At 43.1% G+C, this 13,903-nt stretch overlaps 1 protein-coding gene across 8 annotated transcripts in view; it reads left to right on the forward strand.

Annotated features, from left to right (window-relative positions):
- SH3D19 (SH3 domain containing 19) overlaps nucleotides 1-13,903 on the forward strand; it is a 141,520-nt gene that overhangs the window by 70,486 nt on the left and 57,131 nt on the right. For 5 of the 8 annotated variants that reach the window (XM_059721989.1, XM_059721987.1, XM_059721990.1 and 2 more), the window contains exon 3: nucleotides 3,166-3,206. The exons of 1 other annotated variant lie outside the window; for it this stretch is intronic. In XM_059721989.1, the coding sequence (XP_059577972.1) occupies nucleotides 3,166-3,206 (41 nt within the window). Of the gene's footprint in view, nucleotides 1-3,165; nucleotides 3,207-9,978; nucleotides 10,062-13,903 lie in introns of all 8 variants that reach the window. 2 more of the 8 variants (XM_059721994.1, XM_059721993.1) reach the window with 2 other exon arrangements.

Consider the following 13,903-nt stretch of genomic DNA (forward strand, 5'->3'; position numbering starts at 1 on the left):
TACTTATACTTGGACATAACCTTGTTTTTGTGGGGGGTTTTAAAGGAATCTTAAGCAATGAAAAGCTGTTTAATTGATTTTAAATTGAATATAAATCTATATCTGAAAGATATGCAGTGTTTTCCCAGAAGAGATTAAGGATGGTTAGCATGATCTTTTACTGTTAAATGGAAAAGGAAACCTGCTTTTGCTTAGCAACTTGTTTTACCTTTGATTCTTTTTTTTTTTTAAATAACTTCCAGAGTTCCAGCATTGCCAAAGACAGAATTGTCAGAAACATGTTATGCTAGAATCTAATCTGTACAGAGAGTTGCATATTTGAACTATGTTTTTTCGCTGCCCAACTTTCGAGTGGCTGCAGGGCCTCATGTCGTGCCTATGTGCAGCTTTCTCAGGCTGCATGGTGAGTGGGCTGCATCCCTCCCTGAGCAGGCTGTAGTCCCATTTTCTTGAAGTCACATTTCCAGCCCTCCCTTCCTCCCCTTTCGCCTCTGCTACAGAGGCAATGAACATTATACATAGACACCCAGGCCTTTCCCTGCCACATAGCAGCAAGAGAAGTGTGTCCAGAAGCCACATACTAACCCTTCACAGGCCAGTTGGACAGCCCTGGTTTGGAGTATGGGGGTGGCTTAGGAAAAGATGCCATTGCAGCTGTGTGTGGGGGGGGGGTCACATAAGAGTTAAGTACTTAGGCACCTAATGTAAATTTTTTAAATTTACAAACCTTGTGGCAGGGGAATTTCAAAATGGATATATGATTCTTATGGTTATTAGCTAAAAACTTCTACTCAGGTTTCCAGCATTAGTCTTACTTTGAGACAAATCACAATTGTCACAAATGCTCTTATTAAGCTCATGAAAAAAGAACTGGAAAACAATCTGTTCCACTTGTTCTTGCCAAGATTTAAGTAACTTCTGTTGCCTTTTTTGGTTTCTGTACTGTAAAACTTTAGGAATTCTGTAATCCTAGGTATAGACTTACTCTGCCACGCCAGCAACCGGCTGGATCATAAGTCTAGCCCTCTGTTACCTTTCTGTCTGCTATTAAATGTAATTAAATATAGGTCTAGCCATCAAGGTGTTTATATTGCAGTGGAGAGCAATATCGTGCAGGAGAGTAAAAGTTGAACTATGGAAATCCAAGAGGAAAAGACATAAAGAACAAGAAAATGTAACATCAGAAATATGTCAATGGAGAAATTGAAAAACCATGAGAACAGTTTTTAAAGACCTTTAGTTCTTTTCTCTGTTATGGTGGAACAGTTTGAAAGAGAGAGAGACTCCTTCCCTGTTAAAAAATGGGTGATAAACATGACTCTTAAGGCAATTTTTTCCAATGCGGTTTTGCTAGTTAAAGCAGTTTCTGAAACAAATGGACATTATTTATATACTAGCCAATTGCCCATCAGGAATGGGGTGAGGGGGAGATAACAGAGCACTGCCATGCACCACCTTGTGCCACCATTGTCTCCCAGGAGCAGGGGGGGAAGCTTGCCCCTCCAGCACCCCGTGCCACCACTGCCTGCAAGGAGCAGGGCCAGGGGGTTGGGGGGCAGCAGCTCTGGCTTCACCCCCCCTGCTCCGGCTGCTCTGTCGCTGCCACCTGCATGGAGCAGGGGGGAATAGGGGGAGGGCGAAGCCAGCAGTACTGGCTTCAACCCCCTGCTCCGGCTGTTCTGTCCCTGCTGTCATGGCAGCATGCCACCACTGCCACTGCCTTCTGTCCAGAACGCTCTTGGGGCACTCTGGTTGTTTCAGAGTGCAAATAAAGCATTATGGACAGACAGACAGACAAGATTTTATAATATTAGAATACTAGCCAACCCTGTATCAGAAAAGAGTTCCATGGGAGATGCACTGATTTCTGTTCTTAGATGGCTTACATTCAAGTGCAGACTAGTCTTTTCAGTTATTTTGAATATGTTTTTCCCTATCATTTTGCCTAAAATTCAACGCTCTGTATACCAGTGGCATAATGGAACTATTGTTAGGAGCAGTGGGATTGCTTGTAGAGCCAAATTCAAGTATTGTCAGACCTACTCTGAGGCTATACTGTTATTACTGTGCACTGCCTACAGTGATATTCCTGCTGTTGCTATCCTTTGTGGCAACACAAGGGTGAAAGATTGTCCAAAAAAGATTTCTGTAGTCTCCGTCTCTATACAATGGACTGTATTTATTGTACTGCTTCTAGCACAAATTATATCTATCTGGATTTCAAAACCATTCTCGTTGAGAAATACATCTTCATTTTTATCTGTTGTTAAAAAAAGAGGGAAAAAATGGCTTTAGAATAGGGATATGTGAAGTGATTTTTTTTTAAGGTAGCTAATGGTGTCTCTTGTCTCAGTATCATTTGGTTGAAGTAACTAAGACTTTGAAAATGAAAAGTGCTGTCAAGTTCTTTTTGTATTTTAACTGCAAATCAAGAAGTATTTGTATTCCTGGATTAATTAAGACTGTTGGAAAAGAAATTCCAGAAGCCTCATCCCTGCTAAGAAAACTTAGCAAAAGGAAATAGATTTGTTCAGTCCTTAACATATGAACAAGCCTCCAGTCACATGGGATTTTTTTTTTCCTCTCAGGTTATCACTGAAACCTACAAACCCAACTGAATAAATTATTTTCAAAAGTTTTTACAGTAGCTATTGAAAATAATTAGCAGAAGACCTATGAGTGCTTACTGCATGCAAATTTAATTTATTCACAAGAATGTCCAGCTATAAAATACTAAGTAATCTGTTGATATGTGCACAATGGCTGTCTTCCAAGGTTTCCAATCAGACACGCAACAGAATGTGAACTTCAGCACACATTCAGAGAACATAATAGTTGGAAGAAAATCAGCTTAGTGTGTTTTTGATGATGTTAAATGTAAAGTTGTGTCTTGGTTTTCATTAGCAGGGGTTGGATGTGGGTAGATTCTTCAGCAGTGTGGGACAAACTTCTGTACCACAATAAATGTGGAGAAAAATGAATTTGGGCATAAAATGCAAACCTGCCCTTTTTATTTTAGTAAGAGCCAACAGGTGTTGTGGTGTATGTTTGTATGTGTCAGCTTTCTTCCACTTGGCAGTGAAGCTCTATATGATGTGGTCTACTTGTTTTTTCTCCTGTGGGTTACTGGTGTAGTTAATTTTTTTTTACTTTTTCTTTTTCAAGCCAAGGACCCCTGTCATCTATTAAGGCAGCAATCAAGAGAAGTAAGTCTTTTGTCTACTGTTGGTTATATTTTCCAAACTGTTGGGTTTTTTGTTTTTTTCCTCATAATTGATCATTTCTTCTGTTTGCTCATGAGCTTTTTTTTTGTTGCACAACACTAACATTTTTCTTGTGTACATTAGTGCTGAACTGGATGTGTCAGAGGGTCTGAAGAACATAAGTTGGAGTTTCCCAGTTTAAACTTGGTCATACGGGGTTCATCTTGTACTCAGTGAAGTCAGTAGCAAAACTTCCATTGACCTCAGTGGGAGCAAGATAGGGCCCATGCACATGACTTCATTTTGGAATAGAAATTCTGTTTTGTAAGTCTTGGATGAATGTCCTGTTCATTTCATTTATGTAGTTTGTAATCACCTCTTACCCATATTTCTTGACAGATATTTACTTCATCCAGACTTCCAAAACCCTGATTTCCTCTATTTGTATTTCTTGTTTGTTGCTCATTATCCAAAAGTGGGATTTTGTAAAGATTCACAGTGTAAATACTAATGTAGAATCATAGCGAAGTAGGGCTGGAAGCAGTGGCGATGCGTAGGGGGTCCACAGGGGTGCACATGCATCCCCTGAGAGCATCAGTGCACCCACTGACGTGCTGCACTCACCGCTTAGGCGATGGGTAGGGGGGGCAGGCAGGAGCACCGGTGCCCCCCTCTGCAAGCACCAGCCGGGGAGTAGAGTGCCGTTGTGCTCCCAGAAGCAGCCGCAGCCACAGCCACTCCCGGAAGCGGCTGCAGTGATTGGCCGCCTTGCGATCAGCCGTGGGGGATCCCCTCCCGGTCGCTGACTGGCCGCTGGGGAGCATGTGCCCCTCCTGACTAAGGCTGCACCAGTCACCCATGGCTGGAAGGAACCACCAGAGGTTATCTAGTCCAACTCACTCCCTGAGGCAGGATCATCATCCCTATCCTTTAGAAATCCATAATCTAACCATTTAGTCTAGGGACAGAAATTACACACAAACTGGTATAAGTGATTGGAAACCGGCTCAAATCTGTAACACAACAGAAGTTCAGTGCACATAAACTGCTTTCAAAATGGCCAAACCCAGTTTAAGATAAACCTGAATGGATGTAGTATCAGACTTAACTAATTCAAGTTAAATTGGTTTATTGAACTTCTGTCCCAGATCCCCTTCAGATTCAAGTTAACTCACAGTCCCCCAGCATCCCAGGATGCTTTGCACCTCCCCTGCAAACTTTCCCCTGGGCTCTGTCTGCTCAAGCCAAACAGGGAGGTGTGATCTAATGGCCTCCAGCTTCTAACCTGGGCTACTGTAGGCATATGGCTGCATTTCCAAAATCAAATGTGAATGTCTGTTCACTTCCTTGTTGGTTCAATCTACACAGTTTACACTAACCTGTGAAGATTAAATCAATTCAACGTCGGGCTTTTTGACTCTCTGTACTTAGCCTTAGTAAAACTAGCATCAACCACAACATAAAATAAGACAACACAGTAATCTGCAACGAGTGAGGTAGGGGAACTATTGCAGCTAATGTCCTACTTCTGTAAAAGGTTGTTAACATATGCTCAAAAGTTCCCAGATAGAGGGCCATGCTCCCTGCTACAGAAGAAGGCAAAAAACCCTTCTAAAGATCAACACAGTCACTTTCACTGATCCGTCTCTCCCAGTATTAGCAACTATGCAATCCCTAGTGTGGACTGGACTTGAAATAGTGAGATGTACCACAAGCAGTACTCGAAACACATATGTAATGCTATGTTTAAAATTCAGTATCTTGTTTACACTACTTGCTACCATTATTATTCCCATCTCACAAATGGGAAGTTGGGAGATAGAGTAAATCATCTGTCACAAGTCACAAAGAATGTGTGACAGAGCCCAAAATTTAATCCAGATTGCCTGGGCCCCAGTCTCATGCCTTCAACCAGTGGTTCTCACCCTTTTTGTCCAGCAGGCCAGATGGGTAACGCCTGATCCCTCCATGGACTAGATGCAGCTGGTGGACCCAATCCAGCATCTGGGGCTCCATTCAGCTATGCAGGGAGGGGAGCAGCCTGGTCCTGATTCAGCTGCATGGGGAAAGGGGCTTGCCCAGACCAGCCTGGCCCTGCAGGGAGTGGGAAGGGGAAGGGGAAGGGTCATTACCAGCCTTGATCAAGCCTTAAGAGGGGAGGGGACATGGCCTGGCCCCAACCTGCCTGGGCAGGTGAGAAAGAGGAGTAGCCCATTCCCATGGCAGGACAAAAGGGGGCATGGCCCAAACCTGAATCAGCTGTGCAGGGGGAGGGGACATGGTCCCTCCCTGCAGAAGGAAGGGGGCAGGACCTAGCCCCAACCTGGGAGGAGGGAAACAAACATGGCCTGGCTCTGTGGAATGGAAAAGGTGGCATGGGGCAGCCCCAGACCAGCTGCACAGGGAGAGGGGACATGACCTGGCCTCACAGGTAGAAGGCATGCAGCCTGGCCCTACCCTGACTATGTGAAGGGAAGGGGGTGTTAGCCAGTCTGATCTGGCCGTGTATAGGAAGGGTTGTGATCCGTCCCATAGGGCTTGGGATTTTGGCAGCAGAGAGGGGTGGCAAAGTGGCAGGCCAGATTTCAATACTCTGTGGCTGTATTTGGCTTGCGGGCCAGAGGTTGAGCACCCCGGCCTTAAGTAAAAAAAATTCACAAGATCAGTACCCAATGAATGTCTACCATTTTGTGAATCCTAAAGATATAAAGATATGTCTGTATTCTATACTAAGATAATATGCATTCTCTTAATGAGCAGCTAGGTGAACAAAAAAATGTTTAGCCCAGTGAGCCATGGCTGCTACCATGTCACATATAATAAATAACTGTGATCAAGACATTAACATCACAGGACTTATTCAAACTAGAGAGGCACATCCCATGATTAAAAAGAGATGTGAAAAACAGAATTTATACGTATCAAAATGGAATATGCATGAAATATATCATAATTCCATGCAGACCAGTTATCACAGATAGTCCTAAAGAAAAGCTCTATTTCTGAACATATCCCAGCTTATTTTATCCTTAATTTCAGAAACGTACAATCTTTGCTGCAACAGTATATTTCTTTAATAATGGTAGAAACATGTTTTGTTTTGTTTTAATCTCAGCTTCTCAGTGTCTTTTATTTGTAAAGACCCATGTTTGCAAGGTTTCAGTTGTTATAACCCAAGCATAGCAGTTAAAATGGATTGAAGCCACGAGTGCTTGCTCACACTCCAACTTGCACTTATTCATGCATGCTTTCTCTCTCTCTATTTATAGCAGGAGAAAGGGGAGCCATTGGGGCTGTGTGAAATTTCGGAAGCTGTTTCATTTCGGAGGTGTTTCAGCCCGTTTTGGCACCCGAAACACTGAATCCAAAATGAAACGGAAGGCTCCGAAACATTTCTGAAGCAAAACAAAACTATCCAAAAAGTTTCAGAAATGTTTCGGAATGTTTTGGAGGCACCCCTCAGGAATAGTCCAGCACAGCCCCTCAGTCCTCCTTTTAAAGTGCCGGGAGGCTGGGACCAGGCGAGAGATGGGGCCGGGCAGGGCAGCCATGAAGGCTTCTCCTGTGGCTCCCCCAACCAGGACAGAAGCAGGCACAGCCAGAGGAGCTGCAGGAAAAGCCCCCATGGCTGCCCTGCCCAGCCCCATCCCCCGCCTGGCCCCAGCCTCCTGGCACTTAAAAAAAATTTTTTTTTTAAATGCCCTGCACTCACCAGCTGTAGCAGCAGCAATCAGGGCCTCTGAGGGCTTGTGGCAAGAGCCCTCCGCACAGTGGGGGGCAGTGGGGATGGCCCCCCCTTCTGGCACCCATGTGGCAGCTGCCTCATGGCGTGGGTGCAGCATGGCTGCAACCAGTGAGTACAAAGCTTTTTTTTTAAGTGCCAGGAGCCTGGGACTGGGCAGGGGATGAGGCTGGGCAGGGCAGCTGTGGGGGCTTCTCCCACAGCTCTGCCCGCTGGGGCAGAGGCAGGCACAGCCAGAGGAGCTGTGAGAAAACCTTCAGTCGCCTGCCTGTGCCTGCCTCTCCCCAGACGATCCGAGTCAGCGCCGAAACAGCGTTGAAACTCCGAAACAGATTCAGCCAAATTGAAATGGAACAATGATCCGAAACACCAAAATAAATCACTGTCCTCTGAAACGGCTGAATGAAACATAGCCATTTCACACAGCCCTACGAGCCATATTTCATAGCTGCTCTCCCTAGTTATAACCTACCTGGGGAGATGGAAATATCTAATTGCAAGTTGTTTGACAGCCCTGCAGAATGTCCCTTTCTTTCTAAGATTGACTGCCTTAATAAACCTAGAATGTCATGAAATCAGAATGGAGAAATAATAGTAAAAGGTACAACCCCTGGTTTCTTCCTCCTCTTTGCCACCAATTCTCAAACTTAATAATTGCTTTATCATCTTATAATGAAGTCAGAGCTGTTTAGAGCTGTAGATATTTATATGTTCAGCATAAAGGGGCCCCAGATCTGGTTGGGGTCTTCAGCTACTATAATACAGTACTTTATCACATATTGATTATTTGCATATTTCAGTTATTTGTATGATTTTTCAGAGGAAAGACACATTTGCTAGCTATTCAGTTAAATTTTGGCCGGATATTTATATATAAGCTTTTAGCATATTTCTATTAGCTGAAACTAGAAAAAGAAAGCCAAGGGTCAGATAATTGAAGAATGCCAAAATGGCATTGCCTGTTATGAGTAGAAATCTCTTTCAGGTAGTGAAGCATTTGTTTGATCTGGTGAATGGTTACATATGGCTTCTTTTTATTTTTAAGCACATTTTACTTTTTAAAGATATGCTGATGTTTCCTGTTGTTAACTACCATATCAGCCACCATAGATCATTTCATAGATCCATAGATGTTAGGGTCGGAAGGGACCTCAATAGATCATCGAGTCCGACCCCCTGCATAGGCAGGAAAGAGTGCTGGGTTCAGATGACCCCAGCTAGATGGTTATCTAACCTCCTCTTGAAGACCCCCAGGGTAGGGGAGAGCACCACCTCCCTTGGGAGCCCATTCCAGACCTTGGCCACTCGAACTGTGAAGAAGTTCTTCCTAATGTCCAGTCTAAATCTGCTCTCTGCTAGCTTGTGGCCATTATTTCTTGTAACCCCCGGGGGCGCCTTGGTGAATAAAAACTCACCAATTCCCTTCTGTGCCCCCGTGATGAACTTATAGGCAGCCACAAGGTCGCCTCTCAGCCTTCTCTTGCGGAGGCTGAAAAGATCCAGTTTCTCTAGTCTCTCCTCGTAGGGCTTGGTCTGCAGGCCCTTAACCATACGAGTGGCCCTTCTCTGGACCCTCTCCAGGTTATCCGCATCCCTCTTGAAGTGCGGCGCCCAGAATTGCACGCAGTACTCCAACTGCGGTCTGACCAGCGCCTGATAGAGGGGAAGTATCACCTCCTTGGATCTATTCATCATGCATCTGCTGATGCACGATAAAGTGCCATTGGCTTTTCTGATGGCTTCGTCACACTGCCGACTCATGTTCATCTTGGAGTCCACTAGGACTCCAAGATCCCTTTCCACTTCCGTGCTGCCCAGCAGGTCATTCCCTAGGCTGTAGGTATGCTGGACATTTTTCCTCCCTAGGTGCAGCACTTTGCATTTCTCCTTGTTGAACTGCATTCTGTTGTTTTCTGCCCACTTGTCCAACCTGTCCAGGTCTGCTTGCAGCTGTTCCCTGCCCTCCGGCGTGTCCACTTCTCCCCATAGCTTTGTGTCATCTGCAAACTTGGACAGAGTACATTTCACTCCCTTGTCCAAGTCGCTGATGAAGATATTGAAGAGTATCGGTCCAAGGACTGAGCCCTGCAGGACCCCACCGCCCACACCCTTCCAGGTTGAAACTGACCCATCCACCACGACTCTCTGGGTGCAACCCTCCAGCCAATTTGCCACCCACCGGACTGTGTAGTCATCCAAGTCACAGCCTCTTAACTTGTTCACCAGTATGGGGTGGGATACTGTATCGAAGGCCTTCCTGAAGTCTAAGTATACAACATCCACCCCTCCTCCTGTGTCCAGGCATTTCGTAACCTGGTCATAAAAAGAGACTAGATTAGTCAGGCACGATCTTCCTGCTACGAACCCGTGCTGGTTTCCCCTCAGCATAATTTGTCCTGCCGGGCTTTTTATTTATTTAATGGCATGCCTAAAAGGAGATCAGATTAGTTACATGTGGGATTTTCTGATTATTATTCACATATACGTGGTCAAGTGTAAGGGCCCAATGGGCATAAGGTGTGATTGATCAGCAGGTGCCATATTCTTGCATCTATTTGCTAGCAAGCCTTTAACACCTGACCAAAAATAAAAAAGTATGGAGCAAATTTCAGTGAAGTGACATATTATGACCAGAGCTTAGACTACCCATTTCTGATCTCTCCCCCCCACACACACCTGTTTATTGGCATAGTCTTATTTGCATAATTTTGTGTGTGTTGGTGGGGGGGGAACTGCGTATAACAGGTATCTACTATATATACATACTAGTTCTGGATATGACTGTAAACTGTATCTCATGGGTGGGCCTGGTGGCAATGTGGTGAAGCTACTTGTGGCAGGTAAGCTCATATAAAATGCCACAATGTTGCAGCCTCCAGAGTATGGTGAGTATAGACCACCTCAACACCCTAGCTCCACTGCCTTGTGGGTATTCCATGGTTGGAAAAAGGCTATGGGACATCACTCTGACAGAAACATGCCTTCACAGAGGTGTTAGACAGTCAACAGCAGTTCTTATCTGTTGCTCTCTAGCAGAAACTACAGTCATTGAGGCACTGAGCATCTGGACTAAGCCTGGCCTTTAGATTCTGTCTCGGTGGTCTAAGGTGGGAATGGTAAGTACTGGGCAGCCTCCATTCCTCCATACTCTTGCCTAGGTGTATGAATCAAAAGATCTTGATGTGGTGGTCGTAGACCTCTTTCGTATACACCATGATCCAGGGGATCAATTGTTCCCTCATGCTATACATACAATAGAGCCAATGATTAATGAGAAATTCATTCAGTATTTATATGAGGAAAAATTAAACAATACAGTATGAACCATAAAGAGACATGGTTATCTGCAGTGTCTTTCTGCCTAAACAAAAAGAAGTGTATGACATAACTAAGACTTGGAAATTTCCATTTTAACTTTTCTAGATACTAGCCTTTTAAGTCAGTGATTCGTAACCTTGTCAGAGAGTTTACGGGAGCAAGATATAGCAACACCTGCACTAGAAGAAGTTCTGTGGCTTGCTTCACTGATGTCCTGCTCTGAGCCAGAAAATGGGTTGAGGGGGAAGGGAGTTGTATTAGAGCAGTACTTCTCAATCTTCTTAGACTTGAGGCACTTCTCAGAAAATGCCAGTTTAGTTTTCATTTGTTTTTTGACTACAGAAAAATAATAAAGCAATTCTTCTGTAGCAAAGAATTCAGAAAACCAGAACAGGTTAGAATGTTTTTGATACTATGGAGTCCTTTTTGAAATCTCTTGGTTCACCTTTGCACACCTAACAGTGCTAACATCACGGTGCCATGGCACCCTGGTTGAGAACTGCTGCATTAAATACAATGGGTTTCTTAGCTCTCTCACGCTGACACTCTTCTCTGAATAGGATGAGGAAAGTGCATGACTAGCAGGAGTATATGTGGGCAGGTCTATAATTAACTGAGTTAGTAGCTGGCTCATTTTTTGGGGGTAGCAGGTACATAAATGGTGTCCTGAGCTCTTGGATTCTTACTTCTTTAGCTTAGTTTATCCACCAGAGCAGTATCTGCTATTTCTACAGTGATTCCCAACAAGAAGTACTTTGATTTAATTCATTTTAGCACTCCTGGTGCTCTTCAAGGTTAGACTCTGGCATTCATACCATATTTACCCTAATACAAGATGAAATTCTTCTTTTTCCCTAAATCAGTACTGGGGGGAATGCCCCTCATCTGCATATATGGAAACCTCGCTAAATGTAAATTGCTGCCAAAAGCAGCATATGCTCAACAATGGAAACCAATTATAAAGTTGATTAAATATAGCCAACTCTAAGCGCAACTATAAAATCCTTTTTTTTTTTTTTTTGCAAAAGCAACTATAAAACATATGGTCCACATGGGACAAACACACTGATGGGAAGCTACCACAAGAAGAGGTTAGTGCACCCCATCTAAATAAGAGATATGGTAGTGCTCATTAAATGCAGATCCCCACAGTGCTGACTATTGTTACATCATGGTGAGCCACAACATTACAAGCATTTTTACTACTTCTTCACTCCCACAGCTGAGCTGTGCCTTTCTTTCCCATTTCCAATATTCCTATTTCTATACCAGCCTTAAATATCTGGCAAACATCATGAAAAAGGGCCCAAAACAGTTCACCCAGAATCCCTGTGTTGGCTCTCAGCCTGTTGCATATGACTAGTGTGGCCCTGCCCTCCGTAAGGTGGAGCTGGATCAGGTTGCCCTGCACCTCATCTGCATGTAAATTTTTGGAGCATCCCAGGACTTGTGACAGGAATACCCAGTTCCAGTCATGAGCTGGGGGCTAATTAGCACATGGCTCCTTTGTGGGGAGGGGAAAGGGGGAGTATCTGGAATACACACACATACCGAGCAGTGCTGAGCTGTGGGGTCACCATGGTTTGAAGTGCTATTGACTCCAGTGGGGACCAGCCCAATGGACTATATGGTAAATCATGAACCTTTGGTTTTAAACTACTATCATGCATAGTTTGCTCCAAAGTGCTGCTCAAAAGTGTTTTTCTGGAATATCTGCTAAAGCTTGTAGTAGATTTGAAAAAGGTAATGTACATAGATTCTGGATAAAGTAAGTGCATGGGTTCTATATGCAAAGTACTACATTCATATTTAATTTCAAGGTTATTGTTTTCAAATTTGCTCCTTAGTTGCATGTGCTCAGGGAATGCATGTAGGGTCTAACAGCAAGGAGAAGGGGAAGGGACTTCCAGGGGGGAAAGTTGGAGAGAAGTAGAAAGCAAAGGGACTACCTGACCCTTCAGATTTATTTTTGCTGCTATACTGGGGGGGGGGGTGTACAAATTTAAGGTGAACCTCCAATAATTAGATTCTATACCTGGCAAATTATAACAAATTTATAAATTTTCCATATATAGAGTCTATTTATTGGATGGTTGTCTTATAATCAAGATTGTCTTCTATTTGAGTAAATATGGTATGTCAAGATTGCACCTACAAACATCCAGCATTCTACTGTCTGTCTTTCATAGATACACAGTTACAGTTCAGCGTCAGTTAATATAAATGCTAGACTTAACCAGAAGTTGGTTCTGTTGTTCCCTAGGGTTGCATACAGTGCTCTGCTTTGCAGTAATTAAGCTCATTTATTCAGAAAACTAGCTTCAGCCCTCAGATTCTAAAGTACTGTGCAACAATAAAGTTTCCAATTACCCCAACCTCTAGCTTTACAAAAATTGTCCAGTAAGACCTTTTGTGAAATCAGTGCTATTCTCTCTTGTTTAGTTTAGTGCATACTAAGTATCTTTGCAACCTGGATTTCCCATCAGAAGCTGTTCTCCCAGGCACACTATAAATTCAGAATTACATGAACCACAAGCTGTTCTGTCTTACACATATATTCTACTGACTCCTCCAATTTACTCCAGAGGTACTTGAATACTACAGTGATGAAGTCCATATCCAGTGACAAAAGTAATTTCTTAGGAAATCCAGTGTACTGCATTTAAAAAAAACAGGATCTGATGGCAGGAATATCTGACATACTGGTGAGAAAGTTTCATGAAACTACAGGTCGAAATATTAGCCCTCATCCTTGTTGTTTAAAACGATTAATGTTACTTTAAAATCCATTGGCATCACATTTATGTAAGGTTGCTGAAGGATTTAATTGACAGAACTCCTCTACTGAAACTATATTTGTTAGAACTGAACAAGGTGAAAAACATAAACCTGAGCTGTGCATTTTGGGCCTGTACTTCCCACCAGTTTGGTAATGTTTGTGTGCAAATTTCCAATCTCTAATTAAAAAATAAATTAATTTGTAAAGACTGTGGGGTTGATAAAGCCAATTCATAGTTTCATATTGATTTAGCAATGGAACAGAAAGCAATTGCAAGTTAGTGGGAATGCATTGTTTATACTCTGGAAGTGCTCAGTGCTCCAGCTGGACGGAAAATCTGAGTAGAGCTCTGAACAAATTTAGAGGTATATGTGGTCCTTCCCTAAAGAGCTTTACATGCTGGCCCTGACTGGTTTCAAGATCTAAAGTGCTTGTCAGACCTGATTTACTACTTGATGTTCTATCATACAGGCTAGAAGTTTTGCAGGCTAGTGTGATTGCTTAGGCCCTATTGTAAAACATATCTATATAGCCTTCCTTCCCCCTTATCCATGAAAATGATATCTACAGAATCCAGATATGTTCCTTATGTATCTCATACTTAAAAGGAAGAAAACTGAACTCTGTTAGAACAATACAGTCTAAAAGGGAAAGAACAGGATGAAGAAATCCAGAAATTAAAACCAAAGTATTTTTTTAGCCTGTCAGAATAGAATGCCATTTTACCATAGAACATAGAATTGAAAGCTATTTAAAAATTCTGGTTTCAAAAAAGAGACCTGTGAGCTGCAGATTTTATTTTTTTGGTTCAGAATTAATATTTAAAATATATAAGAACACACACTTGCACCTGTTGCTGTT

The sequence above is a fragment of the Alligator mississippiensis genome, chromosome 2 (assembly GCF_030867095.1).
Source record: "Alligator mississippiensis isolate rAllMis1 chromosome 2, rAllMis1, whole genome shotgun sequence".
NCBI lineage: Eukaryota > Metazoa > Chordata > Crocodylia > Alligatoridae > Alligator > Alligator mississippiensis.